The sequence below is a fragment of the Ailuropoda melanoleuca genome, chromosome 18 (assembly GCF_002007445.2).
Source record: "Ailuropoda melanoleuca isolate Jingjing chromosome 18, ASM200744v2, whole genome shotgun sequence".
Classification (NCBI taxonomy): Eukaryota; Metazoa; Chordata; class Mammalia; order Carnivora; family Ursidae; genus Ailuropoda; species Ailuropoda melanoleuca.
Window position 1 is genome coordinate 12,761,700 of NC_048235.1, and position 21,120 is coordinate 12,782,819.

Below are 21,120 nucleotides of genomic sequence, written 5' to 3' on the forward strand. Positions count from 1 at the left end.
CTGCTGTTACTGTCCACATCCTGATGACCGTGAACAGAGGCTCAGAGGGGTCAGTCAAGTTGCCTAAGGCGATACCAGCTGTATTAGTTTCTAGCACAGCCCTGACAAAGTACAGGGGGCTTAAACAACAGAAATTTATTGTCTTACAGTTCAGGAGGCTAGAACTACAAAATCAAGGTATCAGCACAGTTGGTTGGTTCTTTCTGAGGTCTGCAAGGGATGAAACTGTTCCAGACCGCGCTCCTTGGCTGGTGGATGGACATTTTCTACGTGTTTCTTCATACTATTCTCTCTGTGCATGTCCTTCTGCCCAATTTCCCCTTTGAAGAAGGACACTGGTCATGTTGGAGGAGAGCCCCCCCTGATGACCTCATTTTAACTTGTTTATCTCTGTAAAGACCCTGTCTCCAAACAAGGTCATATTCTGAGGTTTGGGGCATTAGGTTTAAACAGAGGAATGGCATGGGCGGGGGAGGTTGCCTAATTCACCCGCTACCACCAGCTAATAGTGACTGAGCTGGAGTCTGAGTCCAGCAGTGTGGTTCTGGGCTCCAGGCTGCCAGTCTCCACATTCCTTGCTTTAACTATGTTGAGTCACATGAAATTGCCATTTTGTGGGTCAGACACGGTTGAATATTTGCAGTATGATTCAACCTGACCAATTTCCAAATTCTGTCGTGCAGGTCAAACTAGTCAGTCCTATGACGCTCCGTGTGCCCGGCACTGAGGGATGGAGAATGCCCAAGGAATAAAGCAAATGCTGTGTAACCTGGAGAGTTTATACTCTCTTAAGAACTTAGACTCTTAATTCTGTCTCTTAAGAAAGACAAGGCACAAACCTGCACACAAATCCCTTTGAAAACAGCCTCGGTCACTGTGCTGGGAAGTATCTGTCATTTTCTTCTGGAATTTCTATTCTAGTGGATATGGCAGTTTCGGACTCAGTGACCGGACGGACGCAGAGCATCTGAGTTTTCACAGGTGTATTTATTAGGGCTCTCTGATTACGAGGTAGGAAAACTACCTCCATCCTGCTGACTTAGTCCAAGAAGGAGAACGTTCTCATTTGAACTTTACCGACACTGTAGTCGCTTTCGAAACTAAAGGTGATGATTTCAGAATTGGGGGGTGCATCATGAGCCATGGTCAAGTCTACTTGCCCTGTTATGTAACTTACAATTTAGGTTTAGTAAGTATGCTTAGTCTTGGGAAATGAGTGTATAGAGTAGCTTCCAGCGTATACGGTAGCCTCTGTATGTGTTCTGTTTGTTTTCGAATGCCAAGACAGCTATTTCAACCCAGTTTCCCTAGTTTTTTTGTATTGAGAAAAGCTTTTTTCTAAATATATATTACACCATGTAAAACATTTTCCATTTTCCCCTCCTTTAAAAATACTCTGCCTTTGATGGCTCAGTTCAGTAAAGGCCTCGTGACAATAGTTCCCATCTCACTGCACCTGGCTTCCACCTGTGTTCCTGAACCCCTCTGAGTCCTGCTGACTTGCCACGTGATAATACTCTGAAGCTTGGCAAAATCCATAGGATTTTGTCTTAGTTTGGGCTGCTGTAACAAAATCCCATAGACGGGGTGATTGAAGCAACAGACATTTATTTCTCATGGTCCTGAAAGGCTGGCGGCTCTGAGATCTAGGCACCCTCAGGTTTGGTGTCTGGGGAGGGCCCTCTTGCTGGCTTGAGGACGGCCATACCCTCACATGGCAGAGCGAGGGAGCGCTGGTCTCTTCCTCTTCTCACGAGGGCACATCATGAGGGCCCCCCCCCCAAGAACTCATCTAAACCTAGTCACTTCCCGAAGTGTACCTTCTGGTACCGTCACATCGGGGATTAGGATTTGCACATAGGTATACTGGGGGTGGGGGTACAAACATTCGGTCCAGAGCAGATTCTGAAAAGTCAGGAACCAGCAACAGGTTCCCTCTTCATTCTCATGAGTCCGTGTTCCTTTGGTTTTAGGTGTTCCCACCCCGAGCCAAGAAATTCTGCGGCACACATTGAACACGCTGGTGCGGGAAAGGAAGATCTACCCGACTCCGGATGGCTATTTCATCGTGACCCCACAGACTTATTTCATTACTCCTTCTCTCATAAGAACTAACAGTAAATGGTACCATTTGGATGAGAGGATACCTGACAGGTCTCAGTGTACCTCTCCACAACCCGGAACCATAACGCCCTCTGCCTCAGGCTGCGTCAGGGAAAGAACATTGCCCAGAAACCACTGCGACTCTTGCCACTGCTGCAGAGAGGACATGCACAGCATGCACGCTTCCACTCTGCAGAGGAAACCCGCCAAGGACTGCAAGGACCCCTATTGCCCTCCTTCACTCTGCCAGGTGCCACCCACGGAAAAGAGCAAAAGTACTGTAAATTTTTCTTATAAGACAGAAACTCTCTCAAAACCTAAAGATAGTGAAAAGCAGTCAAAAAAATTTGGGCTAAAGTTATTCCGGCTAAGTTTTAAAAAAGATAAGACCAAACAGCTAGCCAATTTCTCTGCCCAGTTTCCTCCTGAGGAGTGGCCCCTGCGAGATGAAGACACACCAACTACTATCCCTAGGGAAGTGGAAATGGAAATCATTAGGCGTATTAACCCGGACTTGACCGTGGAAAATGTCATGAGGCACACTGCACTAATGAAGAAACTTGAAGAAGAAAAAGCGCATAGGAGTAAAGCTGGGTCCTCTGCCCATCACAGTGGAAGAAGTAAAAAGAGTAGGACTCATCGAAAGTCCCACGGAAAATCTCGGTCACACAGCAAGACACGAGTGTCTAAAGGAGACCCTTCGGATGGTTCTCATCTGGATATCCCAGGTGACAGAGAGTATGACTTTTGTGATCCACTTACCAGGGCACCCAGGGAGGGCTGCTTCATCATTGAACACAAAGGAGATAACTTCATCATGCATAGCAACACGAACGTGATTGAGTCTCATTTCCCCATGACACCAGAATGGGATGTGTCTGGGGAATTGGCCAAAAGGAGAACTGAGATGCCTTTTCCTGAACCTTCCAGGGGAAGCTCCCACTCAAAAGTGCACCGAAGCCACAGCCATACCCAGGACCGAAGGTCCAGGAATGAGAGATCCAGCAAAGCCAAGGAGAGATCCAGATCGATGGATAACTCAAAGGGCCCTCTGGGTGCTTCTTCTCTAGGGACACCAGAAGACCTGGCTGAAGGCTGTAGCCAAGATGACCAAACCCCCAGCCAATCCTACATTGACGACAGTACTTTAAGGCCTGCACAAACAATTGGTCATCAAAGGGCTCATGTTTCGTCCACGAGCTATAAAGAGGTGTGTATTCCAGAAATAGTCAGTAGCAGCAAGGAACCTTCTAGTGCATGTAGCCTTTTGGAGCCAGGCAAACCACCTGAGAGCTTGCCATCCTATGGGGAACTCAACTCTTGTCCAACAAAAACAGCTACAGATGAGTATTTCCAGTGCAACACCTCCAGTGAGACGGTGCTCACGGCACCATCGCCTCTGGGAAAGAACAAAGAGGATCGTGACACTCTGACGCTGGCGGAGGGGGCGAAAAAGCTGCCTCTGTCCGATAGGCAGGCCCCGCATTCTTCCAGAGAGCCAGTGGGGCACAAGGAGGAGTCACCAAAAGGGCCAGGGGGGGGCCCAGCTGCTTCGGGCGCAGTGGCAGAAGGCATTGCCAATGGACGCCTCGCCCAGCACCACAGTGCTGAGCCCAGCAGTCTGGACAAGAGGAAAGAGATATTCAGCAAAGACACACTGTTCAAACCTCTTCACAGCACCTTGTCTGTAAATAGCTATCACAAACCGAGCCTGTCCCTCCTCAAATCTCTCCCGAAGACACCTGCCGACACACTGCCAGGCCGATGTGAGAAACTGGAGCCGTCCCTGGGGACCTCGGTGGCACCAGCCATGCCTGGTTCCCAGCGTCAGCAGGAGTCGGGGGGGAACCAGGAAGCCTCTTTTGACTATTACAATGTGTCCGATGACGACGACTCTGAGGAAGGGGCAAACAAGAACACCGAGGAGGAAAAAAACAGAGATGACGTAGGCACCATGCAGTGGCTCCTTGAGAGGGAGAAGGAAAGAGACTTACAGAGGAAATTTGAGAAGAACCTCACCCTCCTGGCCCCAAAAGAAACCGACAGTAGCAGCAACCAGAGAGCCACCCATTCAGCACGTCTCGACAGCATGGACAGCAGCAGCATCACTGTGGACAGCGGATTCAACTCCCCACGGTAGGGAGAGGCATCTCTGTGCACGCGTGCACACACACACAGACACACACATGCACGCACACACCCATCAGGGCCTGGGGCTTTATACAAATAACTTGAAAAGTTTCTGACTTCACAGTTTTAATTCTGTGAATGCGGGTTAAGGGTTGTGTGAGTTGTGCTGTTAACGACCTGTTTCTGACTTCTTTTTCAGGAATTGAAACAAATGTTTCTGCAGCTGTAGAGATCACCAATCTGGACTGGTGGGTTGGCTTCCTCCCTCAAACTTGCATCAGGCCAATCTAACTAGGACCAGCATTTTCCAGGACTTTTCTTCTGTGTTTACATTGCCACCATGCTGATAAAAGAAGGGGTTTTTTAGGTCCTTAAAAATAGTAACTTTTTGAGTAGAATGAATGATCAGTAGTCAATTGGGGGTTGAGTAGGGCTTGGGTATAAATTGATTCACTCAAGGACAGGGTCCTTCTAGTGGGAATAGCAGATCTCAACCCCTTTCCGGGGGATCTAGGTGCTCGTTGCCATTGCAGTCCCAACTCTGTGCACTCCCTCCCCCACTTTGCTTATACACTTCACGTCCACAGAGAAATGGAACCTTGTGTCTCTCACAGAACAGTGAGGGGCTGTGTTCCCTTAGATCAAAGCATTTGCCCACACTCTTCTCTCTCTCCCGCAGAACTGATACAACCCACTAAGGCACTCTGATCATAGCTGGTAATTCAGCAGAGAGTGTGCAACGCCTAATGGTCATGTCCAGCGCACTGAAGTGGTTCGGGGGTTAAGAAAGCAAAAGACAGTCTATGCAACTTCCTTTTTTTCTCTTTAACTCTTCCTTCTCCTCAAAGGGCAACTCGGGACCTAATTCTCCTTCTAAACTCTACTCCAGATTGGTGACTCTGAGATGCAGAAATACTACTGAGAGGTGGGCATTTCTCATTAGCCGCGATTCCCAAGATTCTACAATGTTGATAGCTTTAACAAGTACCCAGATATGCTCATATACTTCATATGTTTTACTATTAAGAATGACACTTAGTGCTGTTTTGATCATTTCACTTTATCTCTGGATGATCTGGGGACAGAGCATCCCCAGATCAGAATTGGGAATCATTAATCTGTCCCATATTAGACCTTTGTTACTTCTTAAAGGGCTGGTTTTTTATTATGATGATGATTATTTTTGCCATGTAACCTTTTTTCCAAGTTAACACATGTGTGGAAGGCTAATGTCTAAACAAAGCACAGAGATGGTGCTCTGGTTAAAGTGGGTGTGAGGCCAGGAGCCCCATGTCTCCTCTGCCTGTCCCTCAAGGAGCCCTGACTGACCCCAGGGAGCCGTGGCACTCAGTCCAAAAACTACTGGCCTACCTATTCAGTGACTTTCCTACAAAATAACTTTCACTAAATATTGTTTTTAAATCCTAACTCAAATCTTATCTACCAATTCTTTTATATATCCTTTTCTTTCTATTTCCCTCTTCTGCTCTTTTTTTCCTCTTGAATTTCTAACAGTGGATACCAGAGAGGCATAACTGAAGGTCTGTAATTGATGGTAGACGTTCAGAGCCATTGCTTATGGAAGGTGTGGTTTATCCGCCTGTACCTTATGTTCAACTGTTTCTTATTATGTAGACTCCGTGTGCCTCATGCTTTGCACACCAGTTTCTGACCTTGCCCCGTGCCCTCTGGGTCCTGCACCTCCACGGAGGGAGGCTGCGGGGCTCCACGCGTAATTGCTGCGGAGACATTGAGAGTAGTGTCATGGGTTCTAACTCAACAACCTACCACCACATGATACTGAAAGGGGTTTTGTTTGGGGACAAATAAACGCAAATACTCATGAAATAGTTGAATCAGTCTGGCCACAGAATGTATTGTTTTATCTCTAAATTTGGGATGCAGAATGTAGAATTTATGCATGGGATTATTTCTTGAAGTAAGTTTACTTTCATTTGTTTAATAAGGTACTTGAGGTTAAGCGCCTCGTCATGGTAAGAGGCAAGATCGTTCTGAGGAGCCAGCTTTCTCACCTTTAGCTGCATGTCTGTCCACTACTGTTAGGTAGAATTTTCTCTATAGGAATATGTAGATTGCCCATAAATTTTATGCAGTTAGATAATCTGCAGAATAATTCCTAATTTTGCCCTTTTCATATTTAATATCCTTTGGTTAGAAATTAGGTCACAACCGTTTTTAAGCTGTATTTTCAGTACACCTCAGTTAATCAACTAAGTTGTTTATTGATGGGTGAAAATGATCTATGAAGGAGAATATTTGAGTTACAGGGAGTTTTATTCTCCAGCCTGAGGAGTATTTTAGCCAAATCGCATCATCAGGCCGATACTTCTCCGCTGCCGTGAGATATAGAAACCTTAAGTGGGCCGTTTATTCGAGTGTTTCAGTACATATTCCATTGCAACTAAGATCCCGTAACAACAACAAAGACCCAGAAAGGTGATCTCCACACTCCCCGCTTTCCGTTCTGGCTCAGAAGTCACGTTCAGTCACATTCCCAAAATTCCTCAGTCCCTTTCGCTGGGACCTAAAGGGTTTTGAGAAGGAGAAAAGGTGGACGCTTCAACTATGCTCTGAGATCTCATATTGAACAGGAAAAATCTTGACCTGAAAAGCCTGCGATTCCGAATCTGAGGCCAAACGCTGGTTGACACACACAGTGTGAAAATCCGAGGTAGCAAAGCTGCCAGGGGCGGGTCTGCTTGGTGTAGGGCGCGAGCACGCGCCGTGGGAGGGCCGAGGGAAGCGCGCGCATCCAGGACGATGAGCGGCACCCCTGCTCCGTTCGCTTCTTCTGCTTATAAAATCCCGACCTCTTATTGCTAAGGTTGCGCTCCATTGGATATCTTTTCCAAGAAAGTTAAGAAGTTCTAAACTGGGGGGATATTTGTACTGCTGATGCTGTACCTGCATTAGCTTTTTCGTCATCACGCCCAGAACCCTGCGCTCGTTCTTACACGGTAACGGAATATATCCTTTGGAGAAGCTGGAGTACGGTATGTATTTATCACTACGAATGAGTCTGGTCAAAGGTGGTCAGGTGCATGTTAGAGCACGGACAGCTCCCAACTTAGATGATGTTTTGCGGTGATGTGTGTGCACAGTGCCCGGCATACAGCGGGCACTTGATGAGTGTGAAGCCTGCGCCTCAAAAGCTCGTTTAAAAGGTTTAAGCGGGTTTAAGGTCCTCTGGACCCTAAAATGCATTTTTCCATAGAAAAGGTGTCATTAGTCACACGGATTCTGAAACCAACTCATAGCAGCTCCTTCATCCATTAGATGCCCGATGGACGATGCCCGATGTATAACCAAAATAATGGTAACGTGTCTCGCTTTCTAGCGTACGGGTTCATCGAGGCGTACTTCTTCACAATCACTCTGGGAGTAGATAAATCTCATAACTCCCCTCAATTTGGAGATGGGGAAATCAAATACTGTAAAAAGTTACTATCATGATTAAGAGTGAAATTGAAGGAACGTGTCACACAATCGTTGGGGGTCTACATGTTGATTGCCCTTCTTCCTTCCCCGGCCTGACCCTGGGCCTCAGCTGTGGTGCTGGCAAGCCACTGATGAATTTTCTTAGGGAAGGTGTAAGGCAGGTAAGTAGGTGAGTCTAGCACTTAACATCACTTTAGTGGTAATGTTTTGGGGTGTTCTTTAGGTAGGCTCAGATCTACCATAAGCACAATGAAAGAACTTAACTTATTTCTATAAATGTATTAACGTTCTGGAGGTGCCCTTTGCCGTCGAGAAATACCCAGTTGTCTTTGGTAGTCCGATGAACAAACTTCCTTTTAAATAATTACCTCTTGGCTCATTGATGAGAAGCAAACTCAAGGCCACAAGGGTTAGGATGAGATAATCCACTATCAAGGAAGTTCTGCCAAACAAAGTACAGGCATCCCCCGCTTTCCGAAACTTCGTGTTAACATCCCTTCACTTTTACGAAAGACCCGACATTAGTAACAGCTTTCTTCGTGAAAGCAAAGATCTTCGGATTTCTTTCAGTTAGCAGAAAACAGATACTAATGTAGGTCTTTCATAAAAACAAAGTGGCGTTAATGACGAATGTTTGGAAAGCATGAGAATATTCTTTCCGCTACGAATCTATCTTAAGAAAGATTTCACAGGAACACCCTACACTCCGATAGCAGGAGAAACTGTGTAGGGTTTAGACAAAATGGCTTCTAATTCAGTATGGGAATGAAAGAGAGGTGGCGAGGATGTCCACTGGAGCGGTCTGGCCTGCTGACTAGTTTCAGCAGGCTTAAATCAGTGATGGGGGGCCAGCTCTCAAGGAATATTTCCTCAATGCTGAATCTGTCCCATCAGGTGGATGATGTTTTGAGCTTCAGTGTGGTTTCTTCAATCTTTTTGTGAACTAAGTTTCTTACTCCCATTTTGAGGACTTTGAACATAGAACCTGTTCAGTTCCTATCAATCAGGCCAAGTAACCTTATTTCCACTATTGCCTTACACATTTAAAATGTTAATGTTCTGAATCTCTTGGAGCCATGAAACAAATTCATGAGTTTCTAACTTAGAAAAATTAAAAGAAGTAGAAATACTAAAGCCTTTAAATCACCTTTATTCTATAGGAATCCTTGAAAAATAAAATATTGCTACCAAAGTGGGGGGAGAGGACGTAAATTTCACAAATGAATGGGGAAAATCTCAGATTCCTTATCAGAAGATATAATGTATTTCCAATGAAAGTATTAACCTTTGAAACAGAGGTGCGAAGGGTTTTAAGAATGTTATTCCCATCAGGGTGGCAAATTAGCTAATGGCATGCTTGAAGTCCACTACAGTAAAAATCTGCTAATCAGGAATGATAACAGAATCATTAGAGGCCAAATTGAGTTTATTCATTTATTCAGTGAATTTCCAGCCTGAAATGAAATCATCGCATATGCGTATTTAAGAGGATTCTTTTCTAAAATGAACGCGATAGTTATCTCTCACATCAAATTTGGAAGCGGTTTCCTTGAATGGGAAAGGAAGGGGAAAACATTTAAAGTGCATTTAGCTGGATGAAAACCCGTCATTCAGGGTGCTGCTGATTGTAACATGTGTGAAAGCTTCTGGAGCCCACGCTGGAAGAGCATATGTGAATAATCAGCGTGAGGTTGGTGTATATATGACGTCATGGGCCAACAGAGGAAATCCATTAACTACACCATTTGCTCTTCCTCTGGGGCTCACGAGATAATTATTTATGTTTAAAACAAAACAAAACAAACCCTTTTTACTCTTTTAGCACTCGGGAGAGCCTGGCTTCCAACACGTCAAGCATTGTTGAAAGCAACCGTCGTCAGAACGCTACCTTGAGCCCGGTCCACGGGGGAGCCGGCCCGGCCTTCAGCTTCCGAGCAAGCACGGACCCCGCAACCAGCGAAGCTGAGAAGTTACAGAAACCTTCCAACTGCTTGCAAGCTTCTGTTACTAGTGTGTGACGGTCGTTCTGCCTCAGATCTCCTGTCTCATTCGATACAGCCAAGTTTACGACACTGGGACTGATGTTTACATCTTGGGAAAGACAAGCATCTCGACCACAGTTTTTGTGTTTACTTAAACTGTGCTGCTAAGTAGGCTAGGGCAAAAAAACAAAAATCTTTATTTCAGAGTATTGCTTTTCACATTTATGGCTCTGTAGCAACCGAATAGCAGTAGGGGTGATATGTATACTTTTGCTTCACTACTTGTAACTGAGCATACATAGGAAAGTCTAGACACTGTAAGTGTGATACGCATTCCAATGTCATGAAGTTGCCAATTCCATTTTTAAATGCCACAGATGCGTGTTGCTCCCAGTCTGTGGTCAGAGGGTGCCACGGAACTGATCCTTGACACTTCCCCCCCTCCAAAAAAAAAGAAAAAGAAAATGTAAGCCACCACAAAATGTCAAATGCCAGGGTCCACCTTGAGGGAAATCAATGTCAAACTGACCAGAAGGGACCCCAGCCCTTTGTGTGTGAGTCGTTTATGCACGAGTCATTTCTCACTGTGAGTTTTCATGACATGATTTTGCAGGAGCCTGTGGAAGTGTGTCAGAAGGGATCGTGACCGAAATTCTGGGAGTGTGTGTTTTCAGGATTTTGTTTTTAAGTGTAACAGATGCTTGTCTGATTTTTAACCTTCCATAATCACAAACAGGAATATAGGCCTTTGATTCTGAAGTGGACGAAGGAAGGGGATCCCCAGCCTGGCTGGGGCACAGTGCTAAGGGGTGGAAGAGGGAAATGTGGACTCTTTAACGGTGTCAATCAAATATTTAAGGAAGATAATTTCCTCCTTGGGATGCTTATGATGATCCTATCTTACTATAATAGATACGATAATTAGTTTGTTTAAAAGCAAAATGTTCTTTGTGATACAAATGAAGAGTGTGGCCTGGGGATGTTATTCTTTCTAATGGAAGGACATTAATCTATTTTATGTAGTTTTAAATAGAATGCCTAAATTAGGCTATGGGAGATCATTTTTAGTGGTTATAGGAAAGAGCAAAGTTAGGGAGAGTTGAACTTCAGGCCTTTTATTCCTGGAAAGATATCTATAGAGAAAACTTTAAAATAATTTTTGATTAGAAATATACATGTGCCCATGTAATTACCAACAGAATGTGCTCATTCTGCAAGTATGGTATAATCCGAACTTGTACTCCCCTGAAATTTATCAGAGTAACAATTATGCATACATGAACTATGCCAGAGTAATGTTTACAGATACTTTGTAACCAATTTCAGGAGGCGTTTTTAGGTGGATGGATAGTTATGAGCCCAACTTACTTCAAAATGGTTTATTAACATTTTGCTTTGGTTTACAATGTCACGTTGAATACAAAGAAGACTCAGCAGCAAAGGGATTACGAATAATCGAGCTTCAACTTTACAGAAAAGAGACATTTCAAAGTTCTCCATTTTATTCTATGAGAACAAGGGGCTAAACGTGTAGATAATGAAAAATTACTTGCAGAAGGGTTACATATGACACAAGTAAATGGTCTGACCAAAAGTTTAGTTTAGTGGCATATGATGTTTGGAGCCATCTAACCATAAAATATATATCCAAAAATAAATCTAAAATCTTTCCACCTCAGACTTCGGTAATTGGCATAAAATGTGTGAAACATTCCCGCTTCAGTAGTAAGTTCAATCACTAGGGATCTGTTTAAAGAACGCGCTCCTATACAGAGTTGGACCGATTCTTGAAACATATGGATACTCTCTCATGCTTTTTCAGATATTTGGAAGTTGCATTAGGTCAAACTGGACTCATCGAGTTTAGTCTAGATTCCTTGTTTTGTGCTTATAATGAAACGTAAGCACATTTCTTGGTAAATCCCATACCACTAAAATGCTTAAGTCAGTTGGATTTCAGTCTCATGCCTTATTTCCTCCAAGGCATGCCCTGATTGCCCAGAAATGCACTATTTGTCTCATTGCTTAAATATGTCCAGGAGGAATGATAATGTATCTAATAGACTATACACAGAGTCTGTTTCCTTGGGGAGTTATATACCATACGGTTACTAAATTCTTGTCTAAATTCCTTTTTTTTTCCCAAAAAACCTGCTCTCAAGTGTTGAATCGTACCATCAATTCATAAATAATGTAACCATTGAAACAATACATCAGCCTCTCGTTGATCCTCTGAAAGTAGCCATTATAATAATCAAATGCTGTGTGGACAGGAAAGGAAAGCATTACCTTAAAGAGAAGCTTTAAAATAGGAATTTATCAATATTTCACAAGAAATAGGTTTACAGAAGACATTATTCAAATAAAATGTGTATACTATTTGCCTGATGCTATGGGGTACATGATTTTAAAAACAACAACTCCCTTAGACCTGGAGCCATTAGCATAGAAAAGATGGGCTTTAAAGATGCTACGACGTAAGCAGACGTTCTGTGTGCAAGTGTCCCCGTCTGCATCTAATCAGGAGTCGTGGTTGGGGGAGGCGTGGTGGCAGGAAGCATTGTTACAGATGTGACCCGAGATGGTCCTCGGACTGCAGGCCAGCTTCTCAGTGACCGAACCCTCAGCCCACGCCAAGCTTTGCCAACATCCTTTTCCTCCCCTGAACTGATAGCTTTGTGTGACGTGGCTGCTTATCTAGTCTTCACTTGGAGTTTATCAGCTGAAAGGTTTACAGAACTGAGTCTGGTTGAATCTCTGTGTAGCGTTCAACTTGAAAGGGTCAACCCGTCTGTCGGCATTTTGCACACTTATGTATTATTATGATGCAGCATATTACTTTATGGCAATTTTTATTTTTACATAGAACTACCTCCATGAATTTGATGAAGCGGCAGCAGTGTGTTTAAAGTGTATCGTTCGGAAAAGCAAAGTTGAAAACCTCCGTAAACACGAGGCCATGCGTTCTGTGTGTGTGTCAGTGACCGCCCCTGTGGACTCGTGACTTCTTCATGGCCGTGGTTTTGTTTTACGGCATTATCGCGCTTTCAGATGTAAGCCTGTCTCTCCTCTCTTTCCCACTGAAGCACACTTGATTTTGTTACCGACGAAAGGAAGTTGACATTTCTTGTCTTTCCCCACCCCCCTCCCCCACCCCCGTTCCTGCTAAGAGTTCTCCCCGATGAAGAGCCGATCGGCAAACATAATTTAGCAAGCTATTTACTCCTGTAAGAATCTGATTGGGGAATCCTAGGTTTCCAGTAACTGACGACACACACAAGTCTGGACCGTGCCGGCTTTGAAGTACTTTGGGCCTCTCTGCCTCTACTCACATGCTACCATCCCGAGCCCAGACTTCATTTTAACGAAAAGAGCTGTGTTCTGTTCAATAAGTTGTATTCCGTTTTATATATTTTGCACATCTCAGGGGACCTTAATGAGCATATGAAAAGGGGGGGTGCCATCAAATAGAGAAGACAAAGAGAAGAGCTGAATGGGGACCAACCAGGATAAAAATACCAAATTAGTGCATCTCTAATGTTGTAAAGCCCAAGTTCAGGAGGCATAAATTGAAAGTTAATGTGGACTAACAATGATCTGAACACCAGCTGTTCCCAAGTCTCCCTTTCTCAGAGCCCAGCCAGCGGTTCGAAGATGTAAATTTAAATTCTATCGCAATCGCCATGGGGAGAAAAACCTGTTGGATGAAAAGGAAAGCATTGTGTGCTTTTTTTTTTTTTTTTTTTTTTTAGGTTGGCACAGCTTTGTAAAATCCTACCCAGGATAAAAACCACTTACCGCCACCAAGTGTACTTGAAAATAAAGTTTTTAACTTAAATTATAGGCGTATAGCTTACAATACAATAGTGAACCTATTTTGAAAAGTGTCGCCATTTGTAACATGGGCAGTATTTGGAGCTTGATTAAAAGCCAACAACAAGCTATCATGACTTTGCCAGTTCACTTTGGGATCTCAAAGTGCTTCCAAAGCATTCAGATTGACAAACAGTTAACAAAGCAGGTCCTATTTGTAATACCCATACTTGAAATGGACAGACAGAAGGAGGGACCTCAGATTACCCAGAAATTCCATGGCAGCTACCAGTGATCTGTTTTCTATCTGTTTGATAGACCATCATGAGAAATCACTAAATACAATGCTATTTTTCTGATGCGTGCTAATAAAGAAAACAAATACAACTGTACACTTTTGTCCATTTTCATTCAAAAAGTTCAGGGTGTTTGGAATTTTACAAAACCCACCCAAATGCCGTTGCGGTTCGAGGCAGATCCTAGACATACACCCTCGTTTACAGTTTCCTATTGGGCTTCTGTAATTCCTGTGCTAAAATACCACCCTTCAGGAACATGACTGCTCCGGGCAGTGGAAGGTGCTGAAACAGAAATTGTAATTAAAAACTTTATCAAGTACTCTTCCCTGTGCTGCTATAACGCACTAGAAATTCAATACAATATATTGAGTCCTACCTGGAAGAATCTGGATTTCCGAGGGAGCCAATCTAGTTCTCAGTGTTTTTTCTCAAATCAGGAGATACCAGATCCTTGCTGAGGATCTTCTCCATTGCCATAGGCCTGCCACAGAACCAGCTAGCCGCACACTGTCAGGCAACAGCCGACCCCCAAGCAGAAGTGACCCTGTCCTCTCCTTCCCCCCCAGCCCCACCCCTCCCCACCATCCTGCGGGTTCTCTTCTGTTAACGAGCCAGGCTTCTGCACATGTCTACGGCTTGGGGAAGCCAGAACACAGGAAGGACGAATGCAAAAGCATGGAAAACACTGTTTTGCTTGGGGTTAGTAAAATACGGGCAGGAAGAAGATTACTATCGCTCTGATCTTTGCCAAGTTCGGTAAAAGAATCAGCTGTCACTTCGTCATTCTCCCAGAAGGTTTTACAGTATTAAGGATACGTCCAATATTTTCCCATAGATTTTTTTTTAGGAGACATTTCATAAATTATATATGCGAAAAAAAATTCATGATTAAATTTCTGGCGTGTTTCAAATAGGCGTTGGCACCTCCCTGATTGCGTTACTCTCGGCGTCTTTTGCAGCAGCATCCCAGAGACAGATTCCCCAGTGAGTGCCCCTCTAACCCATACTCCTGTGTTTTTACTGTTGTTCTATGACTTACGGTTGCTGATTGGCAAGGTTGAGAATTCTACAAGGCTCAAGGGGGACTAAACCTTCTTATGATTGTATATTATCAGTTATAGGGCTTTAATTGCTCATTGTTGGCTTCAAATGCAAACACACACACACACTCACGCACACACACACACACCCTGCCAACGAGGGAAGGGGAGTTTCACAAGTGAGGCAGCAAATGTAAGGCTAGAGGCTTGGCTGGTCCATGTACAGCTGCCTACCTCCCTGTCCAAAAGCTGACCTTGGTATCCCCGTTCCCTTGCTCCCACCAAAAAGAGGTACCAAATCTGAGATCTGAGAACTCCTCCAGTATCAGTCCTCTGCAGTTATGGGAAATTCATGAAGTACACACTCAGCAGCTCCTTGTCCGCCTTTCCTCCCAGGTCCTTCTTCCCTGTCTCCTTCCCACTCCCCCACCTAGATACCGATCCACCGTCACGGTTTCCACATTGGAAGGGCAAAATAGTGTGTGATATTGTGCACACGTGATGGGTTAGGACTAGAGCTGCCCTAGGGTCACCTTCATGTAAGTATTGACAACTACAAATTAAGGTCCTTAGAGTAGTTGACATAGATACTACTTTCTAGAAAAGAACTAAATTTCAACGTTAAGTTTAAAGGGATCATAATTCTGCAGGTATCTTTCTCTGAGTGACTGAATGTGACTATTGCATTGGGGTAAATGAATTAAGAAGTGCAAGTGGGATTTACTGTATGTTAGAAAGGAGTTTTGCAGCCAAGACTGCCTTGAATAAAATGTGTTTGCACTGAAAAAAAAAAAAACTTTAAATTACTTGGTCTCTGGTTGCTGTAAAGGTCATCCAAGATGGATGTTCTGTTTATATTGTATAGTATTTCATATGAAATAATTACAGTTCATGAAATGTCTTCCCTAATGTTACTGATTTATGACAGCACATTTGTAACATGGTTTTTATCGTGTCGGTGTGCCATATTGTAAATGATGATGGCTTGTCATGCTTAGTATAATAACTTAAAAGGAAAAAAAGCACAGGGATTTTTGTAAGTCTATATTTGAAAGTCCCTCCATATGGTAATATTGTGTTCATGTTGTTTACGTAGTGTTGTGTGAACTATCCATTTTGGATTGTGTTACTTTTTAAGATATTAAATAACATTTGGTTATATGTCTAAGTGGATTTTTTTTTTGGTACTTAAGCGAAAATACTTTAGGTGAGACCGATTCACTTCTCTCCTCTATTAATAGGAGTTTGCAACAAATTTTTTATTGTACAATCTTTGTTATTAGAGCTTTTGAATGAAAACAACTGAAAAGGGAACTATCTGATCAGAAACTTTCCCCAGGGGTATTGAAAAAGCCACAGTTTTTTGGCTAGCTATTCAAATTTCGACGAGTCAGCCTCGGAGATGCCCAGAATTGTGTTTTCTGTGAAATTAGAAAGCAGTGGGGTTGGTCTGTTTTGTTAGCCCTCCAATCACAGCTTCTATCCCCAAGTAAATATGATCCCCTTTCCAGTGAACACCCGGGGGACAGCCACATAGTCCCTAGCTGGGAATTCCTCCGTGTTTCACTGCCTCCAGACTTTTATCAGATCCTCTCTTGGCTGTCCTTCCCAGTGGCAAATCTTTGTCCTTGGAGACTGGACTCCCTTTTTTCAAACCAAAAGTAATCTGCTGTCAAGCCAACAATGAGGCTAGGAAAGGGCATTATTAGTCAAAAACAACAGGAAGCTGTAAGGTTGAGCCTGCTTTTCTTGGAAAGGCAATACCCAACGCAGACTTCCGATGACAGTGTCATTTGGATAAGCGTGGAGAACCCAAGGTGACCACTCCGAAGGACAATTCTGATTTTAGGCGTCTATGTTTGTCTATAGATATTTTAAACTGTCTCAATTCAGACACTTGATTTTTCAAGCACAAAGTTCGGGAGAACAAATACACTGGAAGAAACTGTGGGGTTTACACTAGGATGGAAAACTGTGCTCAAAGCAAGGGAACTGTGTGCTCCCATCAGAGCGGCCCAGCGAGCCAGACACACGGAGGCAACGTGGTGACTGTAATAAGAAGATGGAAGGCAGGGTTCTGACTCCTTTGAGAGAATGGTCACAGTTCATAAAACTCTTTCCTTTCCAAAGGAAATGGTATGGTTTTAACTTATTTTTAAGTGTTTAGAGTGGTGGCATTTTTTTCCTCCATCAAGAAAAGCCAAGCAGAGCGCCTGCTGCCCTGTTACAGCTGTGAAATCGAGAGCCACTGAGAAATAAAAAGAAGGTATTCACCTGACTTTAATAATTTATTTAACTGTGAAATCGTATCCCTACTGTGGGAATACTTGGATTTCATGATATTCCCCCTGTTTGGGCCCGGTGGCTCCAGACTTTCCCTGTAAAGCAAACAGTTAATCATGTGACACATGGAGTAAGTGTGTGTGATGAACGTTCACAGCGCGCACTGCACCAGACGGCAGTTCCAAGGAAAACCAAGGCACCTGCCCTCCAGAGAGGTGAGCAGGGGTTTCTGGTGAATCTTCTTAGAAGAACTGCATTAGAAGTGCGGTGTTAAGAGCCAGAGGGAGATACCATATGTTTGGTAAGAGAGGTAGGTCAGAGATGCTGATCTGGAATTCGAGGGACAGAACCGAACTGATGGTGTGCAATCATGAGCGAATTCTTTCCTCCTCAGACCTAGGACTCTGGGGCTTAGTGTCTGGGGGTCAGGGGGAGGGAAGGTCCCACACTTGCGGCCAGCACTGGCCTCTGATGATGCCCCTTTAGATGGGTTACTTAGCCAGCCCCCAAATTCCACCAGCACGTTCCTCCTGGGTCACCCTCCTTCCTGTCTCCCCTGTTTCTCTTCCTTTGTTGTAAAGCTCCATGCAATATTTTTCTTTTCTATTTCCTTGGGTTTATTTTACTTTATTACTCTTTTCTCCATGCTTAATCAAGAATTTTTGTTTGTTTGTTTGTTTGTAGTTATGCTTTCTTGTCTAATGTTTGGACTCTTTCCTGGTCTCAATTATTTACGTGTAAGTATATGTAATTATTTTTATATATTTTTATGTATTGTATGTTAATGATATATTTACATATCATATATATTATAGATACAAAAGTATGTGTTATAATGTAGGATATCTGATAAGTGAATACATAATCTGTATATAGCTACAACTGATAGCTAGTATTGTAAATTTCATATTTATATTGCCCTATCCTCTTTGGATCCACAGGCCACTGTCTTCCCTCAATCTCACTTCCACTCACCTTTCCACTAAGAGCTTTTTGTTCTCCAACACTTGGATAGAAATCTGCCACCAGCTGATTCATCAAAGGTCTGATAAATCACTGGCAACTTCCAGAGATGATAGATAGGTAGATGATAGACAGACAGCTAGATACTGCATGTGACCAAAGACCTCTGTATCACTATAGTCTACAAATGGCAATGAAACAAAACGAGATGTCATGCAAGAGGCTATCGTTTGACTTCTGTGTGACTCCCTTTTAATGATGTGTTGAGAATTTATTATCTTGAGAAATTATCTTTGAACATTTTTATATATGTGGTTCAAGCCAGCATCTGCCATTCTTTATTATCCCCTAGATTGTGTGTATGGGGAGGGAATCCCCCCTGAAAGGCACTTTCTTTAAAGTTAACTACAGCTCCGTGGTTTCTAGCATTTCAAATCTCATTCTTAAATATCTTCCATCAGCAGAGCATTTCCCCATTTGCCATCCTGCTAGATCGCAAAGGTACCAGGGTCTGTCTCACCCAGTGTCGCTTCACATGGCTTGTAATTGTTGACAAGATATGCGACAGGTTAACAAATCTTAAATGGATTGGAGATGACAGGGTCTTTTTTCCCCCCTTCCTATGTTATTTGATGGCAGTTCATAAGACATCTGTGCTGAATGTCAAAGGATCGATATTCAGTTGCGGAAGGTATCAGGGTTCCTAGGGACACAGTGATGGCTTTGGAAACAGAAGATTCCATTTCCACAGTCAGTTGTCCTCCCATGTTTCCTTCTGTGTTCCTTTAAAAGGGACCGAATTAGGACGCCTGGGTGGCTCAGATAGTTAAGCATCTGCCTTCGGCTCAGGTGACGATCTCAGGGTCCTGGGATCGAGTCCCAACTCACCAGAGAGTCTGCTTCTCCCTCTCCCTCTGCCTCTCCCCGTGCTTGTGCTCTCTCTCTCTCTCTCTGATAAATAAATAAAATATTTTAAAAAATAAAAATAAATAAGAGGGACAAAGTTAGGTGCATTGGGGGTGCCAGCTGGCCTCATGGGAAGTCAGGCCAATGGGTCTGATGGGTTATCTATTACAATTGATTTTTGTTCTAGCCAATTAATTGGTAGTGCTACCAAATGCTTACACAGTATTAAAGATTTTGGCAGTCAGAATATTTCATAGAATGCTTATTTAAAGCACTTCCATTGAGTCTTTAAAGCAAAACTTTTATAATAGTTTTTGAATTACAGAAATATTGTGACAATAGCAGAGAGCGTTCCTGTTTCCCCATCATTAAACATCTCGCATTAGTACGGTACAGTGCTTGCAGTTAGTGAACCGGTATTGATACGTAACTGTTCACTAAAGCAATACTTTATTCAGACTTCCTCCTGTCATTTTTCTGTTGCAGGAGCCCATCTGGGATACCACATTACATTTAATCGCTATGTCTCCTTAGTCTCCTCGGCTCTGAGACAGTTTCTTGGATTTTGTTTTGATTCTTTAGACTTTGATGACCTTGACAGTTGTGAAGGGTATTGGTCAGGAATTTTGTACAATGTCCCTCAATTTGGGTATGTCCTATGCTTTTCTCACGATCAGGCTGGAGTCATGTGTTACTGGGAGGGGGCTCACAGAGTAAGGTGCCATTCTCATCATACCATATCGAGAGTAAATACTATCGCTATAACTTATACCACTGACGTTAACTTTGATCACCTCACTTGAGGTAATGTTTGAAAGTTACCCTTCCTCGGCTTCCATACTGTCCTCTTTGGAAGAAAGTCACTATGCTCAGCTCACACTTAAGGAATAAGGGGTGAGGCTCCATCTCTTAGGGCGGAGTATCTAAACAGATTATTTGGACCTCTTCTGTACAGGTTTGTCTCTTCTTCTGCCTACTTATTCGATCATTTATTCCTATCGGTGTAGATTCATGGATCTTTATTTTGTACTTTGGGTTGTAGTCCATTACTACTTATGTTATTCCTTGAGTTTTTCCAGCATTTGCTATTGACTGCTGTTTCAGTTGGCTCCGGTGTCCTTTTGACACACCCCCATTACTGCAGGTGACTGTTACTTGTTTTCGAGCACTTCCTAACTTCCTGGCACTGTACGATGCTCTAAGCTCATTTCGTATATACTGGCCCAGTCTTAGAATCGGCCACTTCTCCAAGGAGCCCTGGTATCTTTTGCTGGAGGATAGTATTAGAAACCAACCTCTAGTGGTACCAGGCATGCCCACTGCTACTGGAGAGCCATTCCTTTTTTTTTTTTTTTAGATTTTATTTATTTTTGTGAGATTGAGAGAGAGAGCACCAGCTGGGTGGGGGGGAGGGAGCAGAGGGAGCAGCAGACGCCCCGCTGAGCAACGAGCCTGATGCTGGACCCAATCCCAGGACTCTGGGATCACCGACTGAGTCACCCAGGCACCTACTAGAGAACCATTCTTTCTGGGATCGCTCAGGTGATAGAGGCAGGAGACAGGTGTGCGTGCTAACCTGAGTGTATTCATGACTATCAATATTTCTATCTGTGACCATCCATATCTCTGGTAAGCTAAATGTGGGTTCATACTGATGTATCCCACTAACATTACTACGTGGATCATTCTAGCCTGCTTATCTGTAACCCCCTACTCCAGCAGTGAGAAACCAGGCACCCAACACCGCCATCCATTTATTTAATTGTTCAGTTGTAGTATACATGGATAGCAGTTCATCCACTGCATTTTATAAAACTGATCAGGTAATCATGAATAAACAGGGAAGTAAAAAATAATGGAAAGGTTTTTTCACTTATCCTAAGTAGGTGGCTTACTTAATGTGACAAGACAGTGAAGATCATAAACTTATCAATGGACTTAATTGGTCTGATGGGATTGTTCTAAAAATGTTAAGGTTCAGAGGGGAAAAGGCCACTATTGATAATATTTAATGTGTACCTTTGCTTATGTCACACTATCACTACTGACACATTTCAAGGTCCAGGTCAAATGCCTTCCCATGCACTAGGGCTTCCCTGAACACCCCTTTCCACTTCCATGCCCGGACAAAAGTATGGCTTC

At 43.4% G+C, this 21,120-nt stretch overlaps 1 protein-coding gene across 10 annotated transcripts in view; it reads left to right on the forward strand.

The window, feature by feature from the left end:
* STOX2 (storkhead box 2) overlaps positions 1-14,975 on the forward strand; it is a 228,274-nt gene extending 213,299 nt beyond the window's left edge. For 7 of the 10 annotated variants that reach the window (XM_034647690.1, XM_019810442.2, XM_034647683.1 and 4 more), the window contains 2 exons: positions 1,974-4,239; positions 9,515-14,975. In XM_034647690.1, the coding sequence (XP_034503581.1) occupies positions 1,974-4,239; positions 9,515-9,710 (2,462 nt within the window). In that variant the 3' untranslated portion in view covers positions 9,711-14,975. The other 3 variants (XM_034647685.1, XM_034647686.1, XM_034647687.1) reach the window with 3 other exon arrangements.
* The last annotated feature ends 6,145 nt before the right edge of the window (positions 14,976-21,120 follow it).